This window comes from Agelaius tricolor, unplaced genomic scaffold, assembly GCF_023055355.1.
Source record: "Agelaius tricolor isolate 1412-34295 unplaced genomic scaffold, bAgeTri1.0.p SCAF_3, whole genome shotgun sequence".
Lineage (NCBI taxonomy): Eukaryota > Metazoa > Chordata > Aves > Passeriformes > Icteridae > Agelaius > Agelaius tricolor.
Genome location: NW_027269263.1, coordinates 26,287,897 through 26,315,143, shown reverse-complemented (window position 1 = coordinate 26,315,143; position 27,247 = coordinate 26,287,897). Strand labels below are relative to the sequence as shown.

Here is a 27,247-nt window from a genome sequence, read left to right as displayed (position 1 = left end):
AGAAAAATGGACCAAAAATTATGGGTCATCAAAACAAACAAAAATTCACTGTTTTCTTTGCTAGCAATGAGCACAGAAAAATACTTCATAAAACCATCAATGAAAAATGCTAGAGTTTATATAGTATAGTGCTGTAGTAGTCCTCACTGCTTGAATATATGAAATTATTAAAGAAGTGTTCAAGATGCCTCATGAGAACTGCTTTCAGATTCAGAACTCCTGTTTTGCTTCTAAAAATTTCAAACCCTGAGCCCCTGGAACATTTCCCCAGACCATTGCTTAACATAAATAGCTCTTAATAGATCTTACAATTAACTTTTTGCCAGTAATTGTAACATTCCAGCTTTCCAGCTCTTTAATTTACCAAAAGTGCTAATTTACCTAAAAGCTAAACCAAACTAAATTCCAAAGCAGTGCAGAAATTATTATAATAAAATGTTAGCCACCTGTAGACGTAGCTGTTGTCAATCCATCAGATTTAGACTCCTTAAGAAAACAGAATAAATGCACCATTAGACAGTAGGAATAAAAACTTCATCCATTTTTTGGAAAAGACAGGGAAACAAGGACTTCTGTGCTCAAATACTGCACAGCAGTATAAAAATACCTGAATTCAAACACTTAGATTTGGAAGACTGAAAAAGGCCAAGATGACTTTTCATTTCATATGTCACTACACTATTAAGGTTTCCACTCATAAGGCTCCAGAAAGAATACCCTCCCCCTCCCTTTCCTCTATATAGAAATCTGTCCTAAAAACAGAGGTTACAGACATCAAGAACATCCTGAGAGGGAGCTTTGAGAGAAAGCAATTTCTGAGGTTTGTAACTATCCCACATCTAAGCAGCTCATAGTAATAAAAAAAGCAAGCTTCCTTTAGGGCACAACACACCACAATTTGCCTTGCATTATTTTTGAGCTCAGCTGGATACCTATGAAATACCACTGCTGTTTTCCAAAAGTTCTTTACAAGAAGGACTCCATAGCCTTTTTTCATAAAAGATGAAACACCACATTCAATTTACTTTCTTTAATAAACAGAGTTCTGAATAAGCTCAACAGAAGTAAAAGTCTGAACTGAACTTGCAGTGAATAGTATGGAAGCATCGTTATCTATTCTGACTTTATTCTTTACATTTCCATGTATACAGTTACATTGTGTAGAGATAACTAGCTTTGCTTGCAAGAACACGTCAATATTTAAATTACAGAACTAACTAAATCAGGCCACGTGCCTTACAAAAAAGGTTTTAATCTTCAATGTCAATGCTGACGATAAACCTGCTTCAAGTATTTTAAAGCAATTACTTGCTGCCGCTGCCCCTGCAATTTCTCTAGTTCTTTCTTCAGCTCTTCTGAATACCATCTCTCCTCCTAAGGGGGAAAATGATAAAAAAAAAAAAGAAAAAAAGAAAAAGAAGATGGGGAGAGAGACTATAAATTTGGTTGCTCAGGACAGTGGAACAATTCAATTTGAAACAAAGAACCAAGTGCAAGTAAAATACATTTCCAACCTTCAGCGAAGCTTGCAAGTCTTGGACTTCTTGTCGGAGCAGTGATACTTCATCTCTGAATAAATATATCCACAGAGTGGAGAAAATGAATACACAGTGGTTACATTTTGTCAATTACATACAAGTTGTATTACATCATACATTACATCAGACTGATAGCCATGTACTACATAAATGTAACTTACATAATTATAAATATTTATTTTTAGGGGTTTTTTTTAAACTTAGATTAATATCACTTTGCACATCTGAAAAATACTAAACATATTAAATGGATAAGTAAAGAAACAGATAAGAATAAAAAGTCTCATGAGAACAGAATGTAAATCTAAATCAGTGCATCAGCTCAACCACAGGAGTTCAGAATAACAAAGCTATGCATTGGAACATTTAACAGGTTTGCATGCCTTTGTTAAAAAAAGGACAGGTTTCTTCTCCTTCACTTTCCATATCATGGACTACTGGTAAGCAACAGCATAATATCTTACTCCTGAAATATGCAGTTACATAATTTTTCATCCACACAGCAATTTGGTATGCCCCACAGACATATTCACTTAATGGTCTGAATATTTAAAGCCTTAGAATTTTAAATTTTCAAATTTCATGCTCAAGCCTCCAGCCATACAAGAACACAATCCAAGGCTATAACTGTTAGTAATTGATTCACACAGAACCCTTCAAAATCACAGGTCTCCTTACAGAGTTGCACAACTATACACACAAGAATAATGTTGCATTACTGAGATACAGCCACTCCAAATCAAGAACACAAGGGTCATTAAAATAATGTAAAAATATTCTTTCTTACTGTTTGTACAGTGGTTACACAGAATATATATGTCAGGGTACCGGTGCCAACAAATCCTTTCAGTTTTATACCATATAATTTTATTGCTGCTGGTGTGTATTATCCCCTCCTCCACAGATGTTCTTTCAAATTATCTCATACTTAGTAGAAAATAAACCACCAAAACAAGTTATTCCTTAGCTAAACTGGTGAGGAATAAATTCAATCTACATTAGGATATTAACTGATGTTAATATGTTAATGTAGATTGAATTTATTCCTCACCAGTCAGGGTCAGGGTCATCAAGTAGCAAGTGAAATATGCATTTGAACCAGTGCAGCAAGAACTCCAAGATGGACCAATTTTAATGACAAAACAAACATGGGATATTGGGAGATTTATTTTTCAGAAGAAAATTTTGTTATGTACACATTATTCTGCCTGTGTGACAGATTTACTGGAGGTTTGCAAATACAACTTTACTGAGGCAGGTGTAGCTGCATTCCAAAACCTGATTGTGGGTGGAGAAGAGGGAGCCACTTTCTCATCAGTACAAGTCAATGAACTAAGACTCAGATCTAAGATTATAAATAAAAAAGCAGGTGGAACAGCCAGCTGCATTGAAGTTGGACTGAACATATATCAGACCTGCAATACCAAAGCATTTAATATGCTCTGGTCTTCACAATACATCAAAGGGTTTGAGTTGTATAAAGCTAGTTAGTAGTAGAGATAAGGGAGGAGAAAGGAATGAGCTTGCAATGTAAAGAGCCTTCTACAGTAGTTGCCTTGATATCCCAAATAAAATTTTCCTCAATCATTCTAAAATGAAACCTGAATTCAGTTTAACCAGTGGAAAATGCATGGTTGGGGTGGAGGGAGGGGGGTGGTTTGAGGGGATTTAGTGTAAGGGATTGCTACAGGCACTGTAACTTTGCTTTTCTTCCCATCATCCAAATCCTCACCAAATCTCCTTTTCTGCTAGCACTGTGACAATCCCTTCCTCCTCTCAGCACATCTGAGCCTACCAAGTGGAAAATCCTTAGTGCCTTTTCATTATGGTCCACTCAGTTTCCCACTTGTAAAGCCAGTGCCTCCACCCTAGTATTGAGTACTGATGGCCTTGCTGAATCACACTGGGGAAGTTACATGATTTACTCTTGAAACTTATTCATCACCATTTACTGGGGAGTGGGAGGAAGAGAAAACTGTGCAATTCCCAGTACTTAACTTTTTCTATTGACTACATATGGAATTTCACCTCCCATTCTTGGTTCTAAGAATTGCACATAAGCTTCACACATGGAGAGCAAGTGGGGTGGCTCCCTGCTGCAGGCTACAGTATTTCTTTAATATGGAATTCCAAGGCATGGAAAAACATATTTATGTTGAATGAGAGTTTTCTCAAGCAAACAAGCAAATGAGTAGCATTAAAGAATGCCACACTAATAGGAAAATGTAGCTCATGTGTTACACAATGGCTCTCACCAGACTCCCTTTATTCCATCTTAATTCCCTGACCTCATCCACTTTTTCAATTATGTGACAGAAAACAAAACTTACTTGTCCTTAAACTGTCATGACCAAGGGAAAAATAACTAAATTTCACCAGCCAACATCTGGCTGACTTTGGAAATTTGCAGGCATAAAAATAAGAATTTAATAAACTATATAAACAATATAGTAATGACCAATAATTCTCCCACGTGAATGATATTATCCTACAAAAGTATCACTTCAGGTCTAAGTTGAATTACTCCAAAAAGACTTAAATCAGGCATAAAAAGAATATTCATTATTGAATAAATGTGCACATCAGAAGCCCAATATGACTTCATTAGTACCCTATCACTTTATCCTGTATAAAGCCTCAATTTTGATTTCTCTTGATGCAGCAGCTGAGAGAAAAGGCAGCTATCCACAAGAAAAGAGTCATCCAAGACTTCTGCTAATGCTGGCTCCTACTGGCTTGCCAGTTTTGCTCAGTACTGGCTTGCCAGCTTATGTCAGATCAAATACAGATATGCATTTGGGTAACAACTGAAACATGTTATCTTCCACACTCTTTTTTAACCAAAGAGTCACCCTCTCTTGAGTTAGTTACACAAATATATGTATTTCTTTCAATGGCACAAATATATGTATTTCTTTCAATGTAATTATTTGTTATTTTGGCCTATATTTCCGCTTGTGAGAAAACATTTGAACTGTTTACTTCCCAGGATCAGCAGAAGCCACAGGGTCATGTGCTGTGTACCTCCATGCTGCTCATTCTGAATCTCCTGTGTACAAACCAGGGGAATGTGACAAAACAGCAGCATGGACTGCTCTTTACAGCAGCACAAAACAAGCACTGAACAGAAAAGGAATTAGCAGGAAGTAAGAGGAAACCTATATAAATGTTACCCCCAAGAAAAACCTTCCCAAAGCAACTCAGACTACTCAGTTAATATTTCTGGAGAAAGTTTCACATTATCAATTCCTGCTACATGCCACTGCTCTCAAAAAAGAAACAACCTGATATTCTTCCTAGGGATGCATTTAATAATACAGTTTTGACCAAAAAAAAATTAAATAAACTAGTTAAGATTTCTGAAGATCAGCATGGATTTTCTGAAACACAGAAGGAGACTTACTGGCACACATAGAAACTTCAAAGACTTGCAAATAACTAGGTAATAAGGGAAGCTATTTAGGCAAATACTGATATTGTAATTCCCCAGTAAGTACCCTAATTAACTAGGGACAAAATTGTGTTTCTTCCCTATCTTTAGAGTTGTCCTCTCCACTCTCCCATGATGATATTTCAGCTCTATGTTAGAAATTAGGAGAAACCCATATTTTTTTCTGCCACACTTGTAAAAATCATTCTGGTCTGTATTGCTGAATTGTCTGCAGAATCAGAAACAGGTGGCTTAATACCATAAACATACGTATCTGATTTTCACCTACTGTCAGATCAGTATCAGACAACATAAGCTACAAATGCCTTTTAATTCTAGTTGGAAATGGGACATGAACATTTAAATACTTGACTGCATAAGTTCAAGTTAATAAAACCTTCAGTGTAACTAGAAGCAGCTCAACACCAGCACAAAAGCACATGCACAAATGAGTACTGTTTCACCTTTCTGGTGACAGATGACCTTCCCCTCCGTGAGTTGAATCAATGCCAGAATTATGAACTGCTTCATAGTGCTTGAACAGCTCCTCTGCTGATCCATGAGACTTCATACAGAGAGGACAAATAAAGCCCTATTACAAAAAGGAAAAACAAACCAACAAAAATATGAAATACATTTCTTTTCCATCTTATTTTTATACAGAACTGTAAATTTTGTTTGTGAATTTAAGAAGTAGTAAATGCAATTTCGAAGATTCATACTAATTCTTTCATGCTCTAATAAGAGTTTTTGCAATTGAAATGTTAGAAAATGCCTGCAAAAGGCACATTCCATTATTCAGTAAGTTTTTTCCCCAACAGTATTACATACCAGCAACAAAATTTTATTTAGCAAAACAAAAAGGACTGTTCTGCAATTCCTTTCCACCCCCCAACAAAACAATTTTCCATACAGCTTTTCATAAAATCACATTCTTACTCCAAATAGAAGGTAGCATCTGGAGTATGGTCTTTAAAAAGGAGATATAATGAACCACTCTAAAGCACAGTTATTCATAAACTGATTATCTCCATATTGAAAGTACCGATTTTAATATGGGCCAGACAACTAAGAATCACTTTTTACCTTTCATATAATTAATTGGTAAATGCCATTCAGATAAACACCACATCAAGAAAATCACATCTCTACAGATCTGAAATATTCCATTTTCTTTCCAGCATACATACTACAAGCTTACCAGGGTGGAAATTTAGCAGATCAATGCCCTCATTCTACCCATTAGCCCACAAATGAAAACAGTGTTATGTTCCTCTTTATATCTCTAAACATTCATGGAGTGTTCAAGATGCCACTTACCAGAAGTACCATCCACCTAATTTTTCACCATTTATTACATCTGGTGTTGAGTGCTGGACTACACACTGGCTCCTCACTCATGTGGCTATCATGCCAACTCTGAGCCCAATTCCCATCCACACTTCAGCCCATAACAGCAGCAACACTGAGACATTGCCAGAGTAAGAGCTAAAAACCTCATCTCACATTCAAGACTCCCTGTAATTCCAAGCAGTGCAGAAGGGACCTCATGGAAGTGGGGTGCCTGTCTTTAACTTTTTTAAGGCCCCCTGTCCCTTTAATTAATTTCAAATATGTATTTTTACATTTATATGTTATCCTTTAGTTTCTTAGGCCGCTACAAACTGTAGTGTACTCCAACATTAAACCAAGGCTCTCCAGTATCCAAGATGAGAGCACTCCTATAAATGGGATTATCACACTTCACCTAGCACACACTCACATAGGAGTTATGGAGGACACATGAAGACTTTTGGCACTTTTCTGCTCTTAACTTTGCATCTGGATGCTAACAGATTTAAATATTAGGACAAAGTGAACATAACAAATGCATATGTTGATACCACAAGTAGCATTCATTTATTAATTTGGCATTCATAATATTTTGTTTCACGAGTCACTAAGAATTCAACAATATTTACCTGGTTTTAACCCAGAAAAACTACTATGCTCAGCTACTCAAATGTAACCTCAGCTCTAAACAGAGCCTTCATAACCCCAGCTCTAAACAGAGCCTTCATAACTTCTATTATTTATTTAGCATTTCAGAAATTAATTACCAAGTACAGTTGCTTGTCAAGTCCACCACATATCATATGGAAAACTAGTTTTGTCACAACTAGACCAAACAAAACAGAGTACTCTTTCCTAAGAGGGAAACAGGCATCAAACCTTAACAACCATTTATTTATTTGCAGAGTTGATCAGCACAGTTTCACTCCAGATTAAACCAAGTTAACTAATATATAAGTATAGGTACAGAATTTGTTCAGCTACTATGTTCCCAGTAATGTTTATCTGATACAATTAGCATAGGATGCCAGTGAGAGTCACTCTGAGTGCAAGAACCAGAGAGAGTTGCCTGGCACACAGCAAATGGCAATGAACCATAGGGAGTCACAAAACATAGGATTGGGTTTTCTCCTAGTAAGCTTTATACAGAAAGAAGTCAACTTCATACAATGACAGTGCAACAGCATCCTTTCAGGACAAAACTCTACTAAGCAGTTTTCAATGTTGTGTTTAGTTTCTCAGTTTTGTGTTTAGTTTCCCAGTGATGGGAAGGTCTGCTGTTCATAGAGAAAAGCTGTTCATAGAGAAAAGCATGTATTCCTCACAGTTCCAGTAAGTGCATCTAGAAAGAATGACTGCAGAAATTGCTCTGGCCTCTCATTCCTTTTGCCCTTTATCTCTTTTCATTTAAACAGCAAAATCTGGTTTTTTGCTTGGGTTTCTTTTTTGTGGTTTTATTGTGCTTGGGGTTTATTCTATGCAAATAGGAGCCCTAGAGAGGAGGAAAGAATAGATTACATGCGCAATTAGCCCAGGGGGACAGCAATCGTTCATCTCAATTATTGGGCAAAGCCAGCCAAGATTTCCAGGCAGGCAGGGAGGCAAATTTGCAGGCAAGGTCCACAAGGACAAGCAGCCACAGGCAGAGCATAGCTGCTGAGCAAAGGGAATGTGCTGCAGTTGTGAGCCTGCAGGGTGGAGGGAGGCAGGCATATTGTCACTGGTAGATGGGAAACATGGACAAAACCTCCTCCTCTTCTTTTTAGAAACTGCCTTCCTCCCATACAAGCAGAGATAAAGCAAGCATCACCCACCAGCCACAGGCTCTCCACCAGCACTGTCATGATCGTGGCTGGCCTCAGTTTTGGGGGATCTGGCACTGTTGGAGTCAGCTCTCACACGCACCCTTATTCTAACACAGCTTTTGCTGGGGGTCTGACACACAGGCTCTAACAGAGTGAGCCATCACCCTTCAGCAACAATGTACCCTTGCCATGGGAAATGTCATCTTTCCTGTACAGAGGTGGACAGGAACACCAGCTCCTACAAACACAGGCAACTAGCACTCATACATCAGAGCCTCAAACTGCACAAACCCAGGAACCAGCTGCACCTCACAGACTGATAATATCCAATGTCAACTCTGATGTCAGCAGCACCAATTCAGTTGCCTTCACAGTAGGAAAATCAGAATCATCAGGATCCTTCTGGCAGCAGTCAGTAACAGGTAGAAGTGTGTAAGTTTCCTAGATCTGTAACTATCAGCCCCAGTGACAATCTTGTTTGGGAAACTGGGTTGGTGGATCACTAAGTTTATCTCTTAAAAAAATTTAAAATTAAATACAGCCAAATAAAAAATATCTCTCTGTACCGTCTTGAGATGAACCCTGTAAATATGTTCAAAAGTGTACTTTATTATTCTAAAGACAAACATGTAAGAAACCTGATAGTCTGAGATGCTTAAATTTAGTGAACATTTCTGTCAGTTTGCAGGAATTCATATCAGGTCCAACATATTCCTACATCAGGACCACACCTGTCTTGGATAAAGAGGAGATGGCGCAGCTACAACCAAGAGGTGTCATCAGAGCCTGGGGGAGGAGCTGAGGCATCCTGGCCAGTAAGCCTGCACCTGGATGGATACCTTAACTAACAGACTCCTTTACAGAAGAAGCAAGTATGAGAATATCTTGAATTTTGGTTTCCTTTTAACAGGTACTTAGGGATTACCTTGCATAAAGTACAGCCACAGAGAAGCAAAAGATATTTCACATTTTTCATTTAATAAAAGCAAAGACTTTTTGGGACTTACAGCCCCTTCAGTGCTGCACTGTAACTCATGATTCCCTAGCTGATGTTTCTGGTTGGGTTTATCTTTCACTTTACACAGAAAGAAAAGAGCCTAAAAGAAGTTAAATGATGATTACTTGGGTTTGTTTTTATATCTTCTCACCAAGAAATGACAATTTATTGAATTCAAGGACTTTTGCAGATGCCTGACAGTTTCACAGAAAACAAAAAATAATCCACAACTACATGCACTAGTTTTTATCAGGAAGAAATTATTGAGATCACCACAGAATTTCTGAAGCCATGCACAGAAAGAACAATTTTTTTAAAATGGCATTCAAACTAAACTCCAATATAGATGCACAAACAAACAATTAGGAGACAGCACACAATTTACAGCTCAAAACAGCCCCTAACCCAACAGTCCAGGCATTCCAATGAGAATGAGTGAGATGCTAAACTTCAAATCCCAATTTTCTGATCCCACGGGAAACATTCTTCTTTCAGGAGGCCCATGGGCCATGCCAAGCATCGAGCACCACCAGAGTACCATGCTGTTTGCAGTGGGACAGGCCTTCCTCAGTGCAAAGACTCCAAAACACATGGGTTTCACTCACAGCAGAACTGAAACTGTTACACAGAAGTTTTGTAGGAAAGCATCTTGCCTCAGCTTGAGTTATAATGCCAAATTTCACTGAAGATCTCAGACTCCATGAAAGCACCAGAAGATTTTTTTTACCTACCTTCCTCAAGATAGACTTCCAAATAAGCCCAAAGAACAAAAAACTACTTATCTCCTCTAATAGTTGAGAATTATTTTCAAGCTTGATAATATTAAGCTTCTCAGTGCTCTATCTCCTTAAAGCCATTCAAGGTAAATTATTTCTTTCTGGTAACATTAATATTTGTATGAATCATTAAGACAGCATTCTTTGGGAAGTATGCCAGGATACTAAAAGCAACACTAGAAGGAAAATCTCACTACAAAAACTAGTGTGGAATTTGGGGGTTTTTTTGTGCTAAAATAATTTACAGAGCTATTAACTATTGGAAGAACTTTGGCCTACAACGTTGAAACACAGTGCCCAGCAAAAGCAGGGCACAGACCCACAGGCAGACAAGTGCACAACCAGACAAACTGCAGGCTACTATAGACTCCTCCTAATCCTCACATAACTATTCCCAGTTTAAAATCATGTAACAGGAAAACGAATGTGTAGGACTGAAGGGTTTCTGGGTTTCTGTCTTCCTATATTGCTCTGTAGGACTAGGGGTGATGGGGTTGGCTGTGTAAATAAGTATTTCAAAAATGTCGGCCTTTTCAGAATATTGTCTTACTTTTAATGATTTTTTTCATCAGCTGAAGGCTCCCAACTGAGGTTTGAAAAACCCCCAACATTTACATGTAGTTGTCCACTCCCCAATCACTACCAATGCAGAGCTATTCAGCACAGTTAATGGAGCAAGACACCAGTCACCTGACTGAACAGATGTGCATACCTTAGGTAGGGTCAGCATAACACCTCCCAGGGCTCCATCATCAGTAACTGGAACCTCAGACACCTCCATATAGATGCTTTCAATCTCTCTTCTTCTGCCAACTGCTCTCCTTTTGCCCTGAGCTTTAATAAAATGGTCTTTTAGAGCCAATATGAAATCTTGCCTTAATTAGTTAATGAGTGACAGCACAGCTTACTTTACTCAAAGTTCCTTTTTCACAAATTAAAACTGGAGGACAGTTGAAGGACAGTCCCATGGGCAAAACAGTTTTTACAGGATGGAATTCAGCTGTGCTCAGGTCCTTAGAATCCAATAAATAAGGCACCTTATTTAAGTTTTAAAGTCACAGCCATAGCAACTCAGCTTCCTTAGCTAGAAGATGATCCAGATGATAGTGAAGTCAATCCCATTTTAAAACAGCATAGAATTGAATAAATAGTCCTATTTAGGATGCTATGATTGCTGCTGATCTACAGCTGTGTGTGGTAGAGAGCCATATAGCACAAATAGCTTCATATAGCACAGAGCTGCATTTACTAATACAAACAAAGCTTCTGCAACATCTTGTATTTTTATTCCAGCACTTACAACATGGGTCAAGCTTAGAGAACCATGGAACTTCACTGCTTCACTGTTTTCCATTCTTGGAAAATACTTAAGAACTGCGGTAAATGAAACAAAACACAAGAAAACAAAACAAAACAAAACAAAAAATCCACACCTCAACCTCACAACCCCGGAGAGCCATTTCAGGATAACTGACACTTATCATATGGAAAACATTCATGACTATTCTACTATATACATGCTATAGGACAGATTAGCCCAAACCAAAAGCCAGGATGCACTTTAACATGCTTGGAATTCACATGACTAGGCTTTAAGTTTAAATAGATTTGAGTATCTAAGTTTCACTATTGACCTTCCAGAAATACCAGGCCAGCATTCCTAGCTACAGCCTGTTTCCAGTGAGCTGCATGACCAAAAAGCCAACAGCAGTGATTGAAGCCCAGGGCTGCAACACCCTCTGGCCACGACCTATGTCTGTCCATCTCTCAGAATACAGACTTACTCTCACACAGCTGTACTGGTACAATAAGCTGTATGCTGTGAATAAAGTCCAGCATGTTTAGAAAACTGAAAGTAAGCTCACCATTCATGTTTCTTCCTCTGCAGGTGAACCTCCACAATTTTCCTCAATATAAGATACACATCTTCACCAGCACTCAAACAATAAGTCCAAGCTAAAACCCAGATATTCCCCAGTTACACAGTGATTTAAAGGCTGAAACATTTTACATGATGGAAGATCAGAAACTATATTTTTAGGGCCAGCGGAGAGAAACATAAGTGATATTTCAGAGCTGAAAGATGTATCAAGTAGCTTCTAGATTGTTATCAGATAGATATCAAACAGATATTTTCCAAATATATATCAAATAGATATCAAACAGATATTTTCCAAATATATATCAAAGCAATTAACTGAATCCTCAGGAAGTTCTCAGAAGCAGCTTAAACAGTCTGCCTAGACAGCGAGGGCAAGACTACATTTCATAATTTATTTCAGAAGGCCTACATATTGATTTAAAAAATCATGACATATTTTAAGTTAAAGAATAAAAAAATTAGGTCACTCCTTTTATATATTGCTAAAAAGAAAATACAGTTGACATTTTTCATGTCTTTCACCAGATAAAACCCTTCCATCTGTGTTTATGTAAATAGTAAGATGACAGTGGCTTTCACAGATAACATCTCTATTTAATCATTAGAAAAGTAGGTAAAAAAGTCATGTTGAGTATAATTAAGACCTGCAGTCCATTTCAATTTTACAAGTATTTAAACTTCTGGACAAAGAGAGCAAAGATGTATTTATGCACTATTTTATATCAGAATGTAGAATTGATTTCTTCCTAGAAAAGAAGCTGGATTCCTCCTGAGAAGAATAGAACCAACATAATTTCTAGCTCAGTTGTCTTATGTTTTTACTGCTATTGATGAGTAAGACTAAAATTGTGTCACAACCTGCAAGACTACAACTTTGTCATCAGTTAGAAATTCTAATCCAGTGGGATCTCTATTTCTTAAAGAAAAGTCATATTCCATGGCCAAGTCAAGTCAAATCAGTATCTCTAATTCTTCATTCTCTTAATACTGTTCAGATGTTGAAGGAAGTTAATATACTAATATAACTCAATAATTTTTGTTTGTGTGCAAAGCAGGCGAGTACTGTTGAGGTGAAAACAGGCACAACAACCTAATCTGAGAAGCAACTGAAAGAGAATAAAATATCAGCTTTAAAGCATTGACATGATGCTCTGTGCAATAACAGTCTGCAACACTCCAAGGGCATGCATAGAAACAGAAGATTCAATCAATTGCATCCACAATAAGAGACAATCAGGGGGAAAAAACATAAAGAACACGATCTTTTAAAAGACTGACTTAAAAACCATACATTTTTGCACAACTACTATGCCAATTTACATTCTCTGTAATTCTGCTATGAAAAGCCTATTCAGAAAACATCAAGGTCATATCTTGCTTGTATTAGCCAAGAAATACATTCCTACCAAAAGTCTGGAAATTTATGAAGACTACCCAAAAGAACTGTGTGAAAATTGCCTTAGATTTAGCCCAATGGTGGCTAAGACAACAGATATTAACAGCCACTATATTCTAATGCTGCAGGGGTACCATTCAGTGGTTGCTTTGGATGCCTCAGATAAAAACAGCACAGGAGGTCTCAAACTATGCCTCTGTACTGACTCACTGTTTAGATCTTCCGAACGTCCAACAGAGACTGTCAGGAAATGCAGGACACAGTTTAGAAATGTATCACTCCTTTCAAAGAAAAGAAAACAAAACAGAAGCCACCACACAGCTTTTGTTAGTGACACCACTGTATACATGGAAGTTGGGATACAATGTTTGGGAACTTGGCAATGTGTGGGACTTTCATGCATCGTTTGTTTGGTTAAGTTGGCTATACATGGACAGACATTTGCCAACATTTTAATGGTTATTCCTGCAGCTGAATAGGCCATTGTATTTTAAAGCAAGGCTTCATCACACCTTGGGGGGCAGGGGAGGTATTACACTGACATTTTTACCAGTTATCACAGGTTTCAACCCCTACTTTGCAAAAGAGGGCTGCAGAGAGCTGCTCAAGAAGATGGCCATAAACCAGGCTACAGGTGAGTGGCAAGAAACCTTTCCCACAACAGGACACTGCAGGTGAGAATGCTTGTTACTGAAAAACAAAGACGATTCTCACTGCACGGAGGACAGAGAGGAAGGAAAAGCAAGGAGAACACAGGGGCACTTGCTAAAATTTTCATCAGCTGATAGGTGTATCAGTGGAAGGAGAGTTAGCAAAGAAACTACATGTAAAATCTAAAGCAAGGTACAAAGGCTTTTGTTAACTGTGTAACAGTTTTTCAGGTCTCACAAAGTGTATCTAAACACTGGCCTTGCAACACACCCTATCTCCTTGTTTAAGGAGAGTTCACTAGCAAAAATCCTGAACTCACAAGCTTCTTCAGCACTCATTCCAAAAGGTATTTGAACTCTTCCCACTACTATGTACTATCCACAGTACTAATCACAAGCAATACCACTAAATATTAACAGTTTAAATAAGGCAAACTGAGCAATGTTTCATATGTCTGCTACATAAGATGACACTGATAACATTTTATCATTGTTATAATGCTGTCCCAGAAAGGGCAGAGATTGAATGAGGTGTGACAGCCTGGCTGTGTTGCTTTTTCAATGTGTTTGCTACAAATGCAAACTATTCTTTTCCATCAGCAAACAATCAGCTTGCTTGTTGACTTCTCAGTAGTCAAACATGTTAAACTTTTCATACTAGTATTGACGATAGTTATTAACAGAATTCCCCACTTTTTCAATGTTTCTAGGCATTCTCACATAATAAAAGATCAAACTGAAAAAACCCTACACATATATTTTCTTTCTTTGTTTCTCACCTCTTACAGATATTTACAGAATGACAGTACAAAGAAACACAGCTTTAGCAACAGGAAAGAGCAACAGCTAGAAACAAGTGAATTTGTATTTCAAGTGCTACACTCAATACATAGGTTTATCAAGTTAAAAGCTGTAATCAGCTCTTCAAGGGAATAGTACTGACCAAGGAACTGACAAAAAGTCAGTGGAAAAACAAAAACTCAAAGTGGGTAAAAACCCAGCAGTCAACTCCATAAAATATGCTAAGCAAAACCAGCTTAAATAAAACAGTAACTCCTTCAGGTAATCAAACCACCTCTGATGGCTCACATGCCACAACCTACTGACACCATCACATCAGGAATGCCACAGCTTATTCAAGTACACCACTTGCATCCTGACCAGTTAATAAAGAAAAGAAGAAGTTGACTTGAGCACAACAGAGCACTACTGACAGCCTCTGCTTCAACAAGAGGCAGTGAGGAGTCTATCAAAAGCCATACTCAAGTTCCCTTGGCTCTGAGAGGTCCCACACCACTCCAAGAGAGCAGCACAGGTCAGTCTTACCACAGATCTTCCTCACTTTATCAGCTGACACTTCACACTTGAAATGACATCTCAAGCTATCTCTAGAATAATCAATGTATTGACTCCTTCCATCATTTTTTGGAATAATATCTAACAATTTTAAGTTTTTCCTTCAAAAAGACATTGTAAATACACATCAAGTATAAGGAAGGAAAAAGGCACTACCTAGCAAATATAGCACCAAACCCAATAAAATCACATCACACACACATCCTAGAATAAACACTGAGATTTCAAACTCAGCAAAAGTAACATTGGCAGAAACAATGTAAAACTTCCCCTCTATACAAACCCATTCAGTGCACAGCAAGCTGCCTACCCCCAGAAGTCCAATCTACTCTCTCAAGGTTTGCAGCAAAAAGAATCAGATAGGCTTGTGCAGCTGGAGGCTGTTAACTTCCAGACTCTAACTTCTTCTAGTTCTGGAGCATAAAACCATGCATTTTGTTTTAAGTGTGAGTTTTACACTGCACAACTGGAAGAATTCAGAAATGCACTACAATTTACATCTATTAACTGAAACAGCCTTCACATTTTCTTGGGGCCATAAAAAAATCCAGTAAGATTATCTATTAAATTTTTTCCTAATTATTTTTATAATTTTGCTGCAATACATAAGCTCTTAAACACGCTCAAAAAGAGAAGTTTCTGAGTTTTTATATTACCACCCTCTGTTCCCTTTACCCAATGTACCTATCTTGCACTAAAAATCCACTTTTAAAAAAAGTTAGCTAATAAGAACTCAAAACACTTCTTTTTCACAAGGATGTGCCTGATCCAACACCATGTTTATCATGATACTGAGTTTGATGTCAAGACAATCAAATAAGGAAAGAGTCTTTTTAATAAGAAAATCAAGCAAAAGTAATTTAAAAAGAGAAGCATATATATCAGTGACTGCAAGTCTTCCAATACTGCAAATATTTCATGTGACAGACAACTGCAAACCACAAAACTAGACATGAATTAATTCTTCTGGTGAATGTATACTTTGGAATCATGCACATGAGGTCAAATTTTGTTTAAGCAAGAAATCAAAAGAAACAATTTAAAAGGCTGACACCAGGAAAATAAGTCATTCATTTAAAGCAGCCCATCACCAAAGCTATTTAAACAAAATAAACAAGACCCACACTAGTAGCTGGGAGGTCACGAAGCTCCTGTCTTCCTTCTGTCCCAGTGTGCTCACTCTGGTAATGTTCAGACAGATCAGTGGGAGTTACACACACTTTCATACACAATGGACAGATGAAGCCCTGTGAAACGCATATTTGTTTATAAGAAACTAATAAAGACAAAAAATTGCAGATCTGGAATCAAAAGTTTGAATTCTTATGTTGAAAGCTCTCTACAATCACCAAAAGCAAAGTCTGTTTTCCTTTTGGAGACAGAATTTTTAAAAACCATAGCAATACCATAGAGAAAGCAAGAAGGAAGAGTTATTAAGGACATGAAAATAAATAAATCTAAAACATGCCCCAGAAACTAGGACCATGCTGCATACCACTATGTGTTTTCCTCACACTCTTGGTGGCCCTCCATGTGACAGAGGAACAAGCTGCATAAAATATAATGGATGAAGCATTACAAGGCATTAAGTCACCTCATCACAAGGTTTCCCTAAGGGTGCTCAGATGTTTCAGACAAAGAGGGAGGAGTGGTGCAGTGAGACTGCAGAAATGCCTCTATAAATTAATAAGCAAGTATGCAACAGCAGCAGGAGAGGCTGAGGCAAACCTGTCTAGTTAACACAGTTCCATTAATTATACTAAGGAAAGCACCATCTCACTGGCAGACTCACTGCAAGCATGGAATATTTAGCAACCCTGTACTGTTGACAGTTGCACTGGGGCCTAAGCTGCAAAGGTAAGAGAAACTCAAATGTTTCCTTCTTGGGCAGATTGCACAGTGAATAAAAGACTTCATTATAGGTCTGCCTGGGACCTGAAGTGCCGATATGGTCACAGACAGGACATGAGCAAATGTTTACCTCTTCTTGAGCAGTTTGAGCAGTCTGAATTCAGACTTTCCCACTCCTTCTGGTTCATACTACAATTCTCAAAAATCAGGATTTATTTCAACCAGACTTGAAGAGAAAGGAAACATACAAATCTGCACAGATATCATAATTATTCTACATTTGAATCTTGCAGCAATACAAATTAGAAAATCTAGCCAAGAAACTGGAGTGAAAACAAGTTAATGGACTTCTGACTGCAGAATAATGTGGAATATTATGATAAAACAAACAGCAAACATTCTGCAGAGACTAACTATAGTGCTTCTGAAGAGAAGCTCCAGGAGAGACAAGACCTCAGGGAAGCTGTGAGGGAAAAGGAAGCCTAACAGATTCGAGTAGTGTTACATGTGAATTTAAAAACCCATCACCAGGTTCGGAGCTCAGTTTCAAACAGACTTCAGAATTCAATGCTAAGGATAATATCCAATGTAAGTAATGATGGAATTATGGACAACTAAAAGATACTTTTTTTTATGTAACAAATGCGTGTCAAGAGTGACAAGGCAGTCTTTGGTCTGACCCAGTTTCAACTCAGTAGAAAGAACAGCCAATGGGGCAATAGTGCAGGCACATCACCACACTGAAAGCTCATCCCATGCCAAGAAAATACTGCTCCATTAGTACTGAGGTACCCTATGGCACCCACAAGCTGTACAGTCAGCGATGCTGCACTCATATTAACAGAACTGTATCATTTTAACCAAACTTTAGAAAGGAGAAATCATCTCATTGCATGTTTTTATGCCTTAATCAACTACAAAAGTAGTAAGATTTTTAGTCTTCAATTTAAGAATATTTATTTGCTTCAGGGACTGTTAAATATGCACACAAAACAGACTAGGACTCAAAAATGTCTGACGTGTAGAACATGTAGCAAAATATTATGGAATGTCTGATTACATTGATGCAATAAGCCATTAAGAAAGTAGAAATAAGCAGATGCACAGATAGGATTTTAAACAGCACAGTGAAAGTTTCTCTTATCTTGTATCACACATTGGAGTATTTGAATCATCACACACTTTACTCAGCGTAATAAAGGGCACTTTGCTCCATTTAATGTTGCAATAGGGGTAATTAACCCTGCACTGTGTATGTATGTTAAGCTCAAAACATTTTCAGGATAGGTAATCAGGCTACATTAGCACAAATGAGCTTCAACAGCCAGTGAAGTCAGTTTGCATTTTTCAGAGTTAATGTCAGACAACACTGAAAATACAAAGACATTAAAATATGGGATTGCAGCAAGAATAACAACTTATTCTGCTGATTAAGTATGGCATGCAGCACACAAAACACTGATAGGATTTATACTCCAAATACATTTATCTACCAAATAAAATTCAATATATTTGATACTTCACATGAAGGAAGAGGTTTCCAGTATACATTATAGCTTAGCAGAAGCAAGGTGAAACTGAAGTACAAGCATGATAAAATGTCAATCCTTGTTTTTTGCAGCTCTCATGAAAGATTTATTAACAAGGAGTCTTAAGCTTACATCTCATTGCTTTTAATTTTAATAATTCATCTCTAGAATTACAGGAAGAATTGCTTGTGATTACTTGGATAGATAAGCCTAATTAATAGTTACATATAAACATGGCCTCGTCTTTTTTTTTTTAATTTAAATAACAAACAATTTTTAGAATATGACATTTGCAACCTGATATTTAAGAAGGGCATCAAAAGTTACTCCAACAGCTCCATGGAAGCAGCATCCAAGATTTAAGACACCAGCCCCGTGAATGTGCACAGTACCTCTGAGGAGCCGTCGTTGTTCACGTCCACGGCATTTCCAGGTGTGGCAGATGAATCCGAATCCGAGCTCTGAGACCCACCTCTACCTGGAGTCTGAAATAGATGGGCAAGACAAAAGTGAGAGTCTACATTTTAATACTTAATAAATATTTAATAAAGCACAGTACATATCCTATGCAAAGGCCTCTCTTCTACTTCTTGGAATACAGAGGTATTTTCCCTCCGCAAGAAGTGAACAGGTTGACAAGCAATTATATAACTTTCAGCACAACACTTCAAAAAAAGATTCTATCCAACACTCTCCATTCATAAAAAACCAAGCAGATACCAGAAGCAAAGGCCAGGATTTTAAACCACTTCCTCTCATGAATGCTCACAACAAAACAAAAACTTTGGCTAAACTCTGCCCTTGTATTACTCTCGGTGATGTTAAATTAGGTCACTGTATCCTACAGGAAAACAGTAGAAATTACCATCTAAAAACTTTAATTAGTAGTAAATTAGTGTTATCCTACTTTCTTGATAACTTGTCTACATTATGGACAAGCCCTTAAATATATGAAAGACAGAAAGCTGAAGTTTGAGAACCCTGTTGATTCAACAAGCACACAAGCAGGTACATTGTCTTGATTGGAAAAAATAGAAGTAATAATCAAGCCTGTGGTAAAGTTAAAACACACCAATCAGTAAGATAACCTATAAAGATTTTTAACATATTCTATGAATATGTTGAAAATCAAAACTACAGTATTGATTTGAAATTACAGACTTAGATAAAATAAGCGAATAAACTTTAAATACTACATGATTCAAAATCTGAGTAGATGGATTGTATTTTATAATCCATATTTAACTATAGCTTTGATTTAAATTTGTTTTAACTTCTCTTACTCATCTCCAGAATGTCACTGCTTAACTGATGCAGAAGAGTAAGCATTCTCAAAGGAAACATCATTAAAAAATTATCTCAATATGTATATGCAATCCTAGTTTCAACAAAGAACAAGAAGTTCATTATCTAGCTCCAGTATGACAATCTCAAATGGGATAAAGTAATGCTAGGGCTGTATTTTGGCCCATCTGGAAATACTTGTAATGCTATAAAGGATTTTATATTTTAATATAAGAGGATAAAGAATTTAAATATATAGATAGAAATCTACAGAGAGAGGGACAGAATTTTAGTTTCTTGATCTTGGTGCCTCCAAAATCTTATCTGGAAAAGAATTCTCTTGCTCAAATAGTTCCTTTTTTTTGAAGACAAATCAGTTATATAACCTCTTATAAGAAATCTGCAGCACACATTATTCACATTCTTTGAATATTAAGTATATTTTCCTGCTTTGTTTTAAAAAGATGTTCTATTTTCAACTTTCATAGATAACAAAGATAACAAAGATAATAAAGCCTTTTACTTTTTATCAAATCTAAAAAATATGTCATAAACAGGTCAAGTTTACTGATTAAGGACTTAATTCCCATTGATATACACTTCAGTTTTGGAAAGGCTCTGAAGACTGGCCAAAGGGAAGCAAGGAGTGAAGCACTAAGCTATGGGGCCTGGTGACAGTAAGAGAAGACAACCACCTCTCCTTATTCCAGCCTTCTCTGAAGTTATCAGTTATGTGATCAACATACTCTGGTTTTCCTACTCCATGGCTTTTTCACTCTAGCTGTATTGTATTTCTAAAGAAAGTATGAACACCACTTCCTTCTAGCACAGCAAACAAAAGGAATAGGCAAGGCAATGCAAGCTCTGCAAGGTAATAATAGGAGAGGCAAAAAAGGGGGTAAGCAAAGATACCATCCACATACAAAATATGTCAGAGTGAAGGCATTGGTACTTCCTCCCAGGGTTACTGGTACAGACACTAAACAAGGTGCATCCCAGCATGGACCACAGGTGCACACTCCTCAGGGTTCCACGTGACATCAAAATGACAGGACCAGCCGATTCACTCAAGGGCAGGGCTGCCACTCAGAGGGACCTAGAAACGCCAGAAGAAACAGGCCAAGGGGAACCCTATGCAATTCAACAGGGACAAATGCAGAGTCCTGTGCCAGGGAAGGAGAACTCCTGGCAGTAACAGAGGTCTCTCTGCTGAAAAGGACTGAGGCCTTGTGTCAGCCAGCACGCCAAACAGGAGCCTCTAGTGTGCCCTGTCTGCAGAGACGGCTGCCAGGAGCCTGGACTGTGCTAACAAGGAGCACAGCCAACTGATCAAAGGAAGTGATCACACCCCACTGGCCAGCAGCCAGTGGAGCACATCAAGATCCTGCTCTCCCAGTCCAGGGAGAACACTGATAAACCGGCACGAGTTTAGCAAAAGGCCACCAACACATCTGGGGATGAAGCATCTGACCCATGTGAGAAGCTGAGGGAACAGGGCTGGCTCAGCCTGGAAGAAGAGACAGCTTTGGGAGTGCCAAATAGCAGTCACATCACCACTCATGAAGAGGCCATCAAACAGAGGAAGACAAGCTGGTCTAAGCTTGGGAAGACCACAGAGGGAAGACCAGACACAAAAACTGTAATGAGAGATTCCTACTGGATGTAAAGAACAGCTTTTCCAGTATGAGACAGGCCTGAGCAACTTGCTCTTGACCTCCAAGCTAATCCTGCTAACTGCTCAGACCAGGGAGCTCCTGAGCTCCCTTCCTGCCCCAACTTTCAGTAGCGTTAAGAAGTGCTGCCCACAGAAACACACACCCTGCAGGAAAGCTTTGAAATACAAGGTAAGTAACTCCATTAATGAACATGTGGGTTGTTTTCCATTGACAGTCAGAAGAAAAAATATCTAAAACAAATGCTAAGTTGAAGCCAGGTCTCCCAGGAAGACAGGTAAGTTAGAATACTGCATCTAATGTTTCAGTGGCACTAACAGATGGTCCAACTGCGCCTTTAGACAGGCAGCATCTACCTCCACTTTTGCAGTATCTGAACATACACTTTCAGCATACCTAATGAATCATTTTGTCCCAAAAACAAGAATCTTCTGCAACAATTGACATAAAATTTTCTTCACCTCATATCGTAACTCCTTATACAACACTCTGCACATTTTTAATTGCCCATCCCATTTCACCCCAGAGTTGACTCCATTTTGCAATGAGATTTGCATATTAAGTTTTGCTAGTTCTAGCACTACAAATTTGAGATTATTACAACCTCCAGGTTGCAAGCTCTTCTGTTATTACTCCACTGTACACTGTTATTACTCCATGGTTGTTTAAAGTACTTGCTTTATGAAACCCTTCAGACATGCTATAATCACACTAATAAGCATTGAATGGCATGTCTTATTGCATGCATTGTATGACAGAAATTATTACACAGTACCTGGCAAAATCCTTTAACCTTTCAAAAATCAATGTGTGCTCTTGAAAAGAGAAAGCATAATTCCAAGCTAGATTTAGAAAGCTTAGTACAAATGGTGACATTTACTAGTGAGTGCAATGCATGGGAAAGAAGAGTGAGAAGGAAAGAGGTCATTAAGTAACTTTCAAGTTATAGTTCATAGTGTCCATTTGCAAAATGGATACAAAAAATTAAATAAAAAATTGGAAGAATGTTAAGGAAGCCAAGATCAAAAACCAAATTAATTTAACTTTCAAGGTTGTAATGTAATTTAAATATCCTTCACCTACCAAATAAAGAATGGGACATTGCAAATGTGTTTTTTAATTGATCATTGCATCATCAAATGGGCTCACACACACAGTCATGCTATGCTTACATATGACTGTGGTATCATATTCCATTAAACAAAAAAGAATCACAACACATTGAACAATTTGGACTTTGTGATCTATGAAAGGACTCAGAATGATGTTCTTTGTTTTTAGATGGCCTATACAGGGGAGCAAATAAATTACTTACTGATCCCAGAGAAAAAGAAAATTCCCACACAGGCTTCTGTGTATGTATAGTTACAAAAGTAACACTTGACATCTGAAGGCATACCCAGAGTTGAAAGACTAATGCAAAGTTAGTCTTTGATCCAGCATACTTCTCTCCTAGCTGTCAATTACATTTGTTTACTCTGCAGAGAAGCCTATGTTTCTACTGCTAGCCCTAGAGTTGTAGAAGTAATATGCTAAACTTCATCATGCTGTTCTCTATGTTTTCTCAAAACTGCCAGCTAATATAAAGAAACATCATTAACAACAAAAATTATGACAATGATTACAGCTTGTTTTCTGAAAAGGAATAGAAAATTATATAATGAGTGAGTTGAGTTAATGCTTTAATATGAGGGAGTATAAATATGGACCACTACTGCGTCATTTTTGCATAGTCTTTTATCTGTCTATAGCTACATTCCTTTCAGTCAGAAGACTCTTTTCAGCAATTTTAAATTCAGAATAAATTAAAACCTCTGAAAAAATATGTAAAGCCTTGAGAAAATGTGAAAAAATTCAGATTTAACAGTTTTTCCAGCACAGATTTAAGTATGACTACTAAGGGTACTACTACAACCATAAAAAGGTCCTGAAGCAACAAACAAGACACAAAAATGAGAAGGTAAGAGGGCCAAAGCCCTTGTTGCCAAAGAACTCTCGGTGCTCAGAACAGTGTATTTTGCCATACAGAACAGTATCACCATTTACTTCTAAAGCAGTGTGACGCTACTTTATGACCCTGTAAAATGAAATTACTCCTGACTTCAGAGGGCATAAAACTTTTCTTTCTCATCATGCCATCAGTTTCACACAAGCACACTTTGTGCCCAGGAAGAGGCCCACATGCTCCCTTTGAGGAGAGGGCAGAGGCAGAGCTGCAGTTCAGCAGCTATCCAAGTAAATATGCTATCAAGTGAGCCCTGCACTTACAAATGTGAAAAGCAAATTATAAGTCAGGCCTGAGATGCAATGATTTCAGACAAGTAAGTACCTCTGTGCCTGAGCTTGGAGTAAGAGAAAATGTGACTGTACTACCTGAGCTACAGAAATGCCTGAAAAGCACTGTTCTCCCCCAGACACCAAGATCTCAAGACCAAGAACTCAAGCATTAGTTAGAAACAGAAAGCAATAGAAGAGCACAGAGAGCACCCGACAGAGCAGAGTAGCCAACAGCTGTAGACTGTTAAAGACAAATAATGGAGACAAAAACTAATGCAAAAGTAGTCACACTGGTCCAATAGATGAGTCACCCACTAAAAAACCATGAGCAATGGGAAGAAGGCTCAGAAGGAGGTCAAAGTAATCAGTTTTCTAGCAGCTGAAAATAAATGCCTCCTTGCCAATACAAGAAATGAGCTCTGCTTTAACAGGCCAGAGGCAACTACCACTGTCCCATAGTAGATTAACAACAGAGAGATGACACAATGCCCACAGAGGGCATCAAAGTTGAACACAATAAAGAAAAGACTACTCTCCAAGGAATCCACCAACAAAAATCAAATTATTTGAGCAGGAAAGGTGCATCTCAGACATTCCATGCAGATGCCTTTGGGAAAAACTACCTTTTTCTAGATCAGTATGATGAACAATGCATGAAACCAGGAAGTGACAACAACACACCAAAGGGGGTGTTATGGTGCAAACATACAACACAGGTGGATCTCTGAGATGTCATGTTGAAAACACATATAAAATTTAGAAACTTGTAAAAAAATTTAGAAGCTTGGAGGGAAAGGATGTAAAATGAGAAGCTAATTGAAGACAGCATGGAGATACGAACCTCAAAAGTCAAATAAGTAATGTTTAGTATATAATACTTTCTACTTTGAAAGTATGTCATTCAAAGTCACAGTGAAAATGCTTTTAAAAACAGAAGTTACACCTGGGGATGAAACAGAAAGGTGATCAAGGTAGAGAAGCAGTATAAAAAATAAACATTTGATCTTTAGAAACTTCAGGAATCAAAAACTATAAACCATATCTTTGTAGCTGTTGTCTTCCTCCTTTGCAGCTTGTCAGCCAGCAGAGTTACAACAAAAAGGAATGTAATAAAGAATTCCTTTTTCAAAAAACATGCTTTTATAACTCAAAATGACCAGCTCTCTGGCTAGAAAGAGTGACATCACCTCTAAGCATATAATATTGATAGAAAGGCAGGGGTTTTTTGCCAGCTATACAAATGATAGACAATCAAATGGTCAAGTGGAGGTGCCTTATCCTTCAAATTACTACACAAGACACATGAAAAATATTAATAATTATGTTCTTTATTAAAATATCTGACATATACCTAAAGTTCATTTTTAATACCAAAGTACAGCAGAAGTATTTTTCATAGTTTGCCAACCAGAGCGGAAGTCAAAATGGTATGTATGTACGAGGTTGTGCATGCAATCACAATTTTTACAAAGTGCCTAAAGCCCCTTTTAGTATGAGGTGAATTTTTAAAAACCTAGTTATTTTTGGCAATTAAAGGTTAACACCTTCAAAAATCTTGGCATTTCTCTATTTAATTTTTAGGCAGAAAGAAGTCTGTTTCACCTTTCCTGACAATAATCTCGTAATTTTCAGGAGCAACTGGAGAACTATTTGTTCAATCTTTTTTTAAAAGATGTCTGTTTCTCACACACAAACTTTTGCATTGACTTTAGATGTTTATAAGATGTGTTTAGCAGAATTCCTGCTTAGGGGCAAATATCCTTTGGCACTATATGAAGCTTTTTCCTCTTTTACAGAAGCCTTCCTTGATGGCCTGGTGTTTCTCAGAATCAATAAACACCCAGTTAACTGCTGCCAATATTTAATTAGGTCCGTACTAAGTTTCCCTGCTTGTTAGCAGGGCTTCCCATTAAGCTTCAGGAAGGAAGTTCTTCCTTGTAAACACGAAGCTCCAAATAGACCAAGATCTTCACCTGCTCAGGGTCTACGACTGAAAAATAACCTGAGAAATGTTTTACACTGAAAAAGTTGGTGGTATGCATACTTTACCCCTAACTCTCATTCTTGTAACAAGGCTTCTTTGTAAGGCAGATAAAGAGAGCAAGCCAGCGTTTCCGATGAAACACTCTCTCGCAGAGGTGTTATGCAGCACGCTTTGGAAGCAACAGCTGATAAAACGAGGAGAGCAGCTGGTTTTCCCTCTAGCCGTGAGCGCCTCCTGCTTGACACCGACCCGGCTCTCTGGCGGTGCGGGATCTGGAGCGCTGCCTGCCCACCGCCGGCGTGACTCAACCCTTTTGGGCGCATCCCCCGCCGAGCCCGCGGCCGCACGGAGCCGGGACCGCGCCGGCACCTGCCCCGCAACAGCGCCTCCCGGCAGCTCCCCCCGAGCCGCAGGCCGACTGCAAGGGGACCAGCACCGGCGGGGATCTGGCAAGCGAGAAGGGTTTCATAAACGAGTGGCACAACTTGGCTTCGCAAGCCGGGCAGAGCTGCCGGAAAAGCCGGCTCCTAAAGCACGGGAGGCGGCCGGACGGCGTTAAGAGCCTGCTGCCTGCCAGCCCCTGAGGAAATCACCGCAGGTCTCGGCGGCAGCTCTCCCCAGGCCAGGCTTCCCTTTATTCTGCCCTATGAGCAGGCGGCCGCAGCCGCGGCGACGGGCGCAGGCGGCGGGCGGAGACGCCGCCGCGCTACGGAAAGGAGCCACGCCGGCCAGGGCCGCCCCTCGCCCCTCCGACAGGCTGGGCCGCGGGAACCGCCCGCTGCCAGCACCTCCGCCCAGCCCGGGCACGACGCCGCCCCCAGCCGGGACGGCGGGCCCGGCCCGTCCTGTCCCGTCGGGGCTCGGGCCGTCCCACAGCGAGAGGACGGGGGCGGTCAAACTCACGGCCTCCGGGGCCGCGACGGCCCCAACCCGCACCCTGCGCCGCAGGACGGGCCGGACAGGGCCGGTGGCTCCGGCTCTGCCGCGGGGAGCGCAGCTCCGAGCCCGGCCGGCACCAGGAAGCGACACCGGCGCGGCACCGGCACGGCACACCGCCCTCGCCGCTGGGGCGGGCCTCGCTGCCTTACCCGCTGCAGAATCCGCCTGAGCATGGTGGTAGAGCGCGGATGCCGCCGGGCAGCCGCGGCCAGGCCGAAGGGAAGCCGCGGGGCTCCGCAGGAGCCCGGTGCGGCCCGCTCGCCCCGTGACAGCCGCCGCGGCCGGGGAGGCGGGGCAGCCGCCGCGCTCCGCCCCGGGGAGGGGCGGGTCCCGCGGGGAAGGGGCTGCAGCCGCCGCCCGGCCGCGAGGTGCGGGATGGGGTCTGCGCCCTGATCGCTCCGCGGGGCCCGGGCCCCGCTCCTTCCCGCCGCACCGGGCCCAGCGCCGCAGCTCTCGGTCTGTCCCTGCGCTGTGCCCGGGATCTCCGGTGCCCTGCCCTGGCTGCTGAGGGCAGGGCGGGGGCGGCGGTGTCTCTGCCCCCGGCCCTC

The 27,247-nt window shown here is 39.6% G+C and overlaps 1 protein-coding gene across 3 annotated transcripts in view; it reads right to left on the bottom strand.

Moving 5' to 3' along the window:
• EEA1 (early endosome antigen 1) overlaps positions 1-27,003 on the bottom strand; it is a 67,569-nt gene extending 40,566 nt beyond the window's left edge. Inside the window, exons 1-7 of one of the 3 annotated variants that reach the window (XM_071423291.1) lie at positions 26,849-27,003; positions 18,935-19,027; positions 16,287-16,409; positions 5,433-5,560; positions 1,515-1,569; positions 1,309-1,374; positions 447-486 (exon numbers count right to left, since the gene is read on the bottom strand). In XM_071423291.1, the coding sequence (XP_071279392.1) occupies positions 447-486; positions 1,309-1,374; positions 1,515-1,569; positions 5,433-5,560; positions 16,287-16,409; positions 18,935-19,027; positions 26,849-26,872 (529 nt within the window). In that variant the 5' untranslated portion in view covers positions 26,873-27,003. Of the gene's footprint in view, positions 1-446; positions 487-1,235; positions 1,375-1,514; positions 1,570-5,432; positions 5,561-16,286; positions 16,410-18,934; positions 19,028-26,848 lie in introns of those variants that run through there. The other 2 variants (XM_071423292.1, XM_071423293.1) reach the window with 2 other exon arrangements.
• Positions 27,004-27,247: the final 244 nt, after the last annotated feature.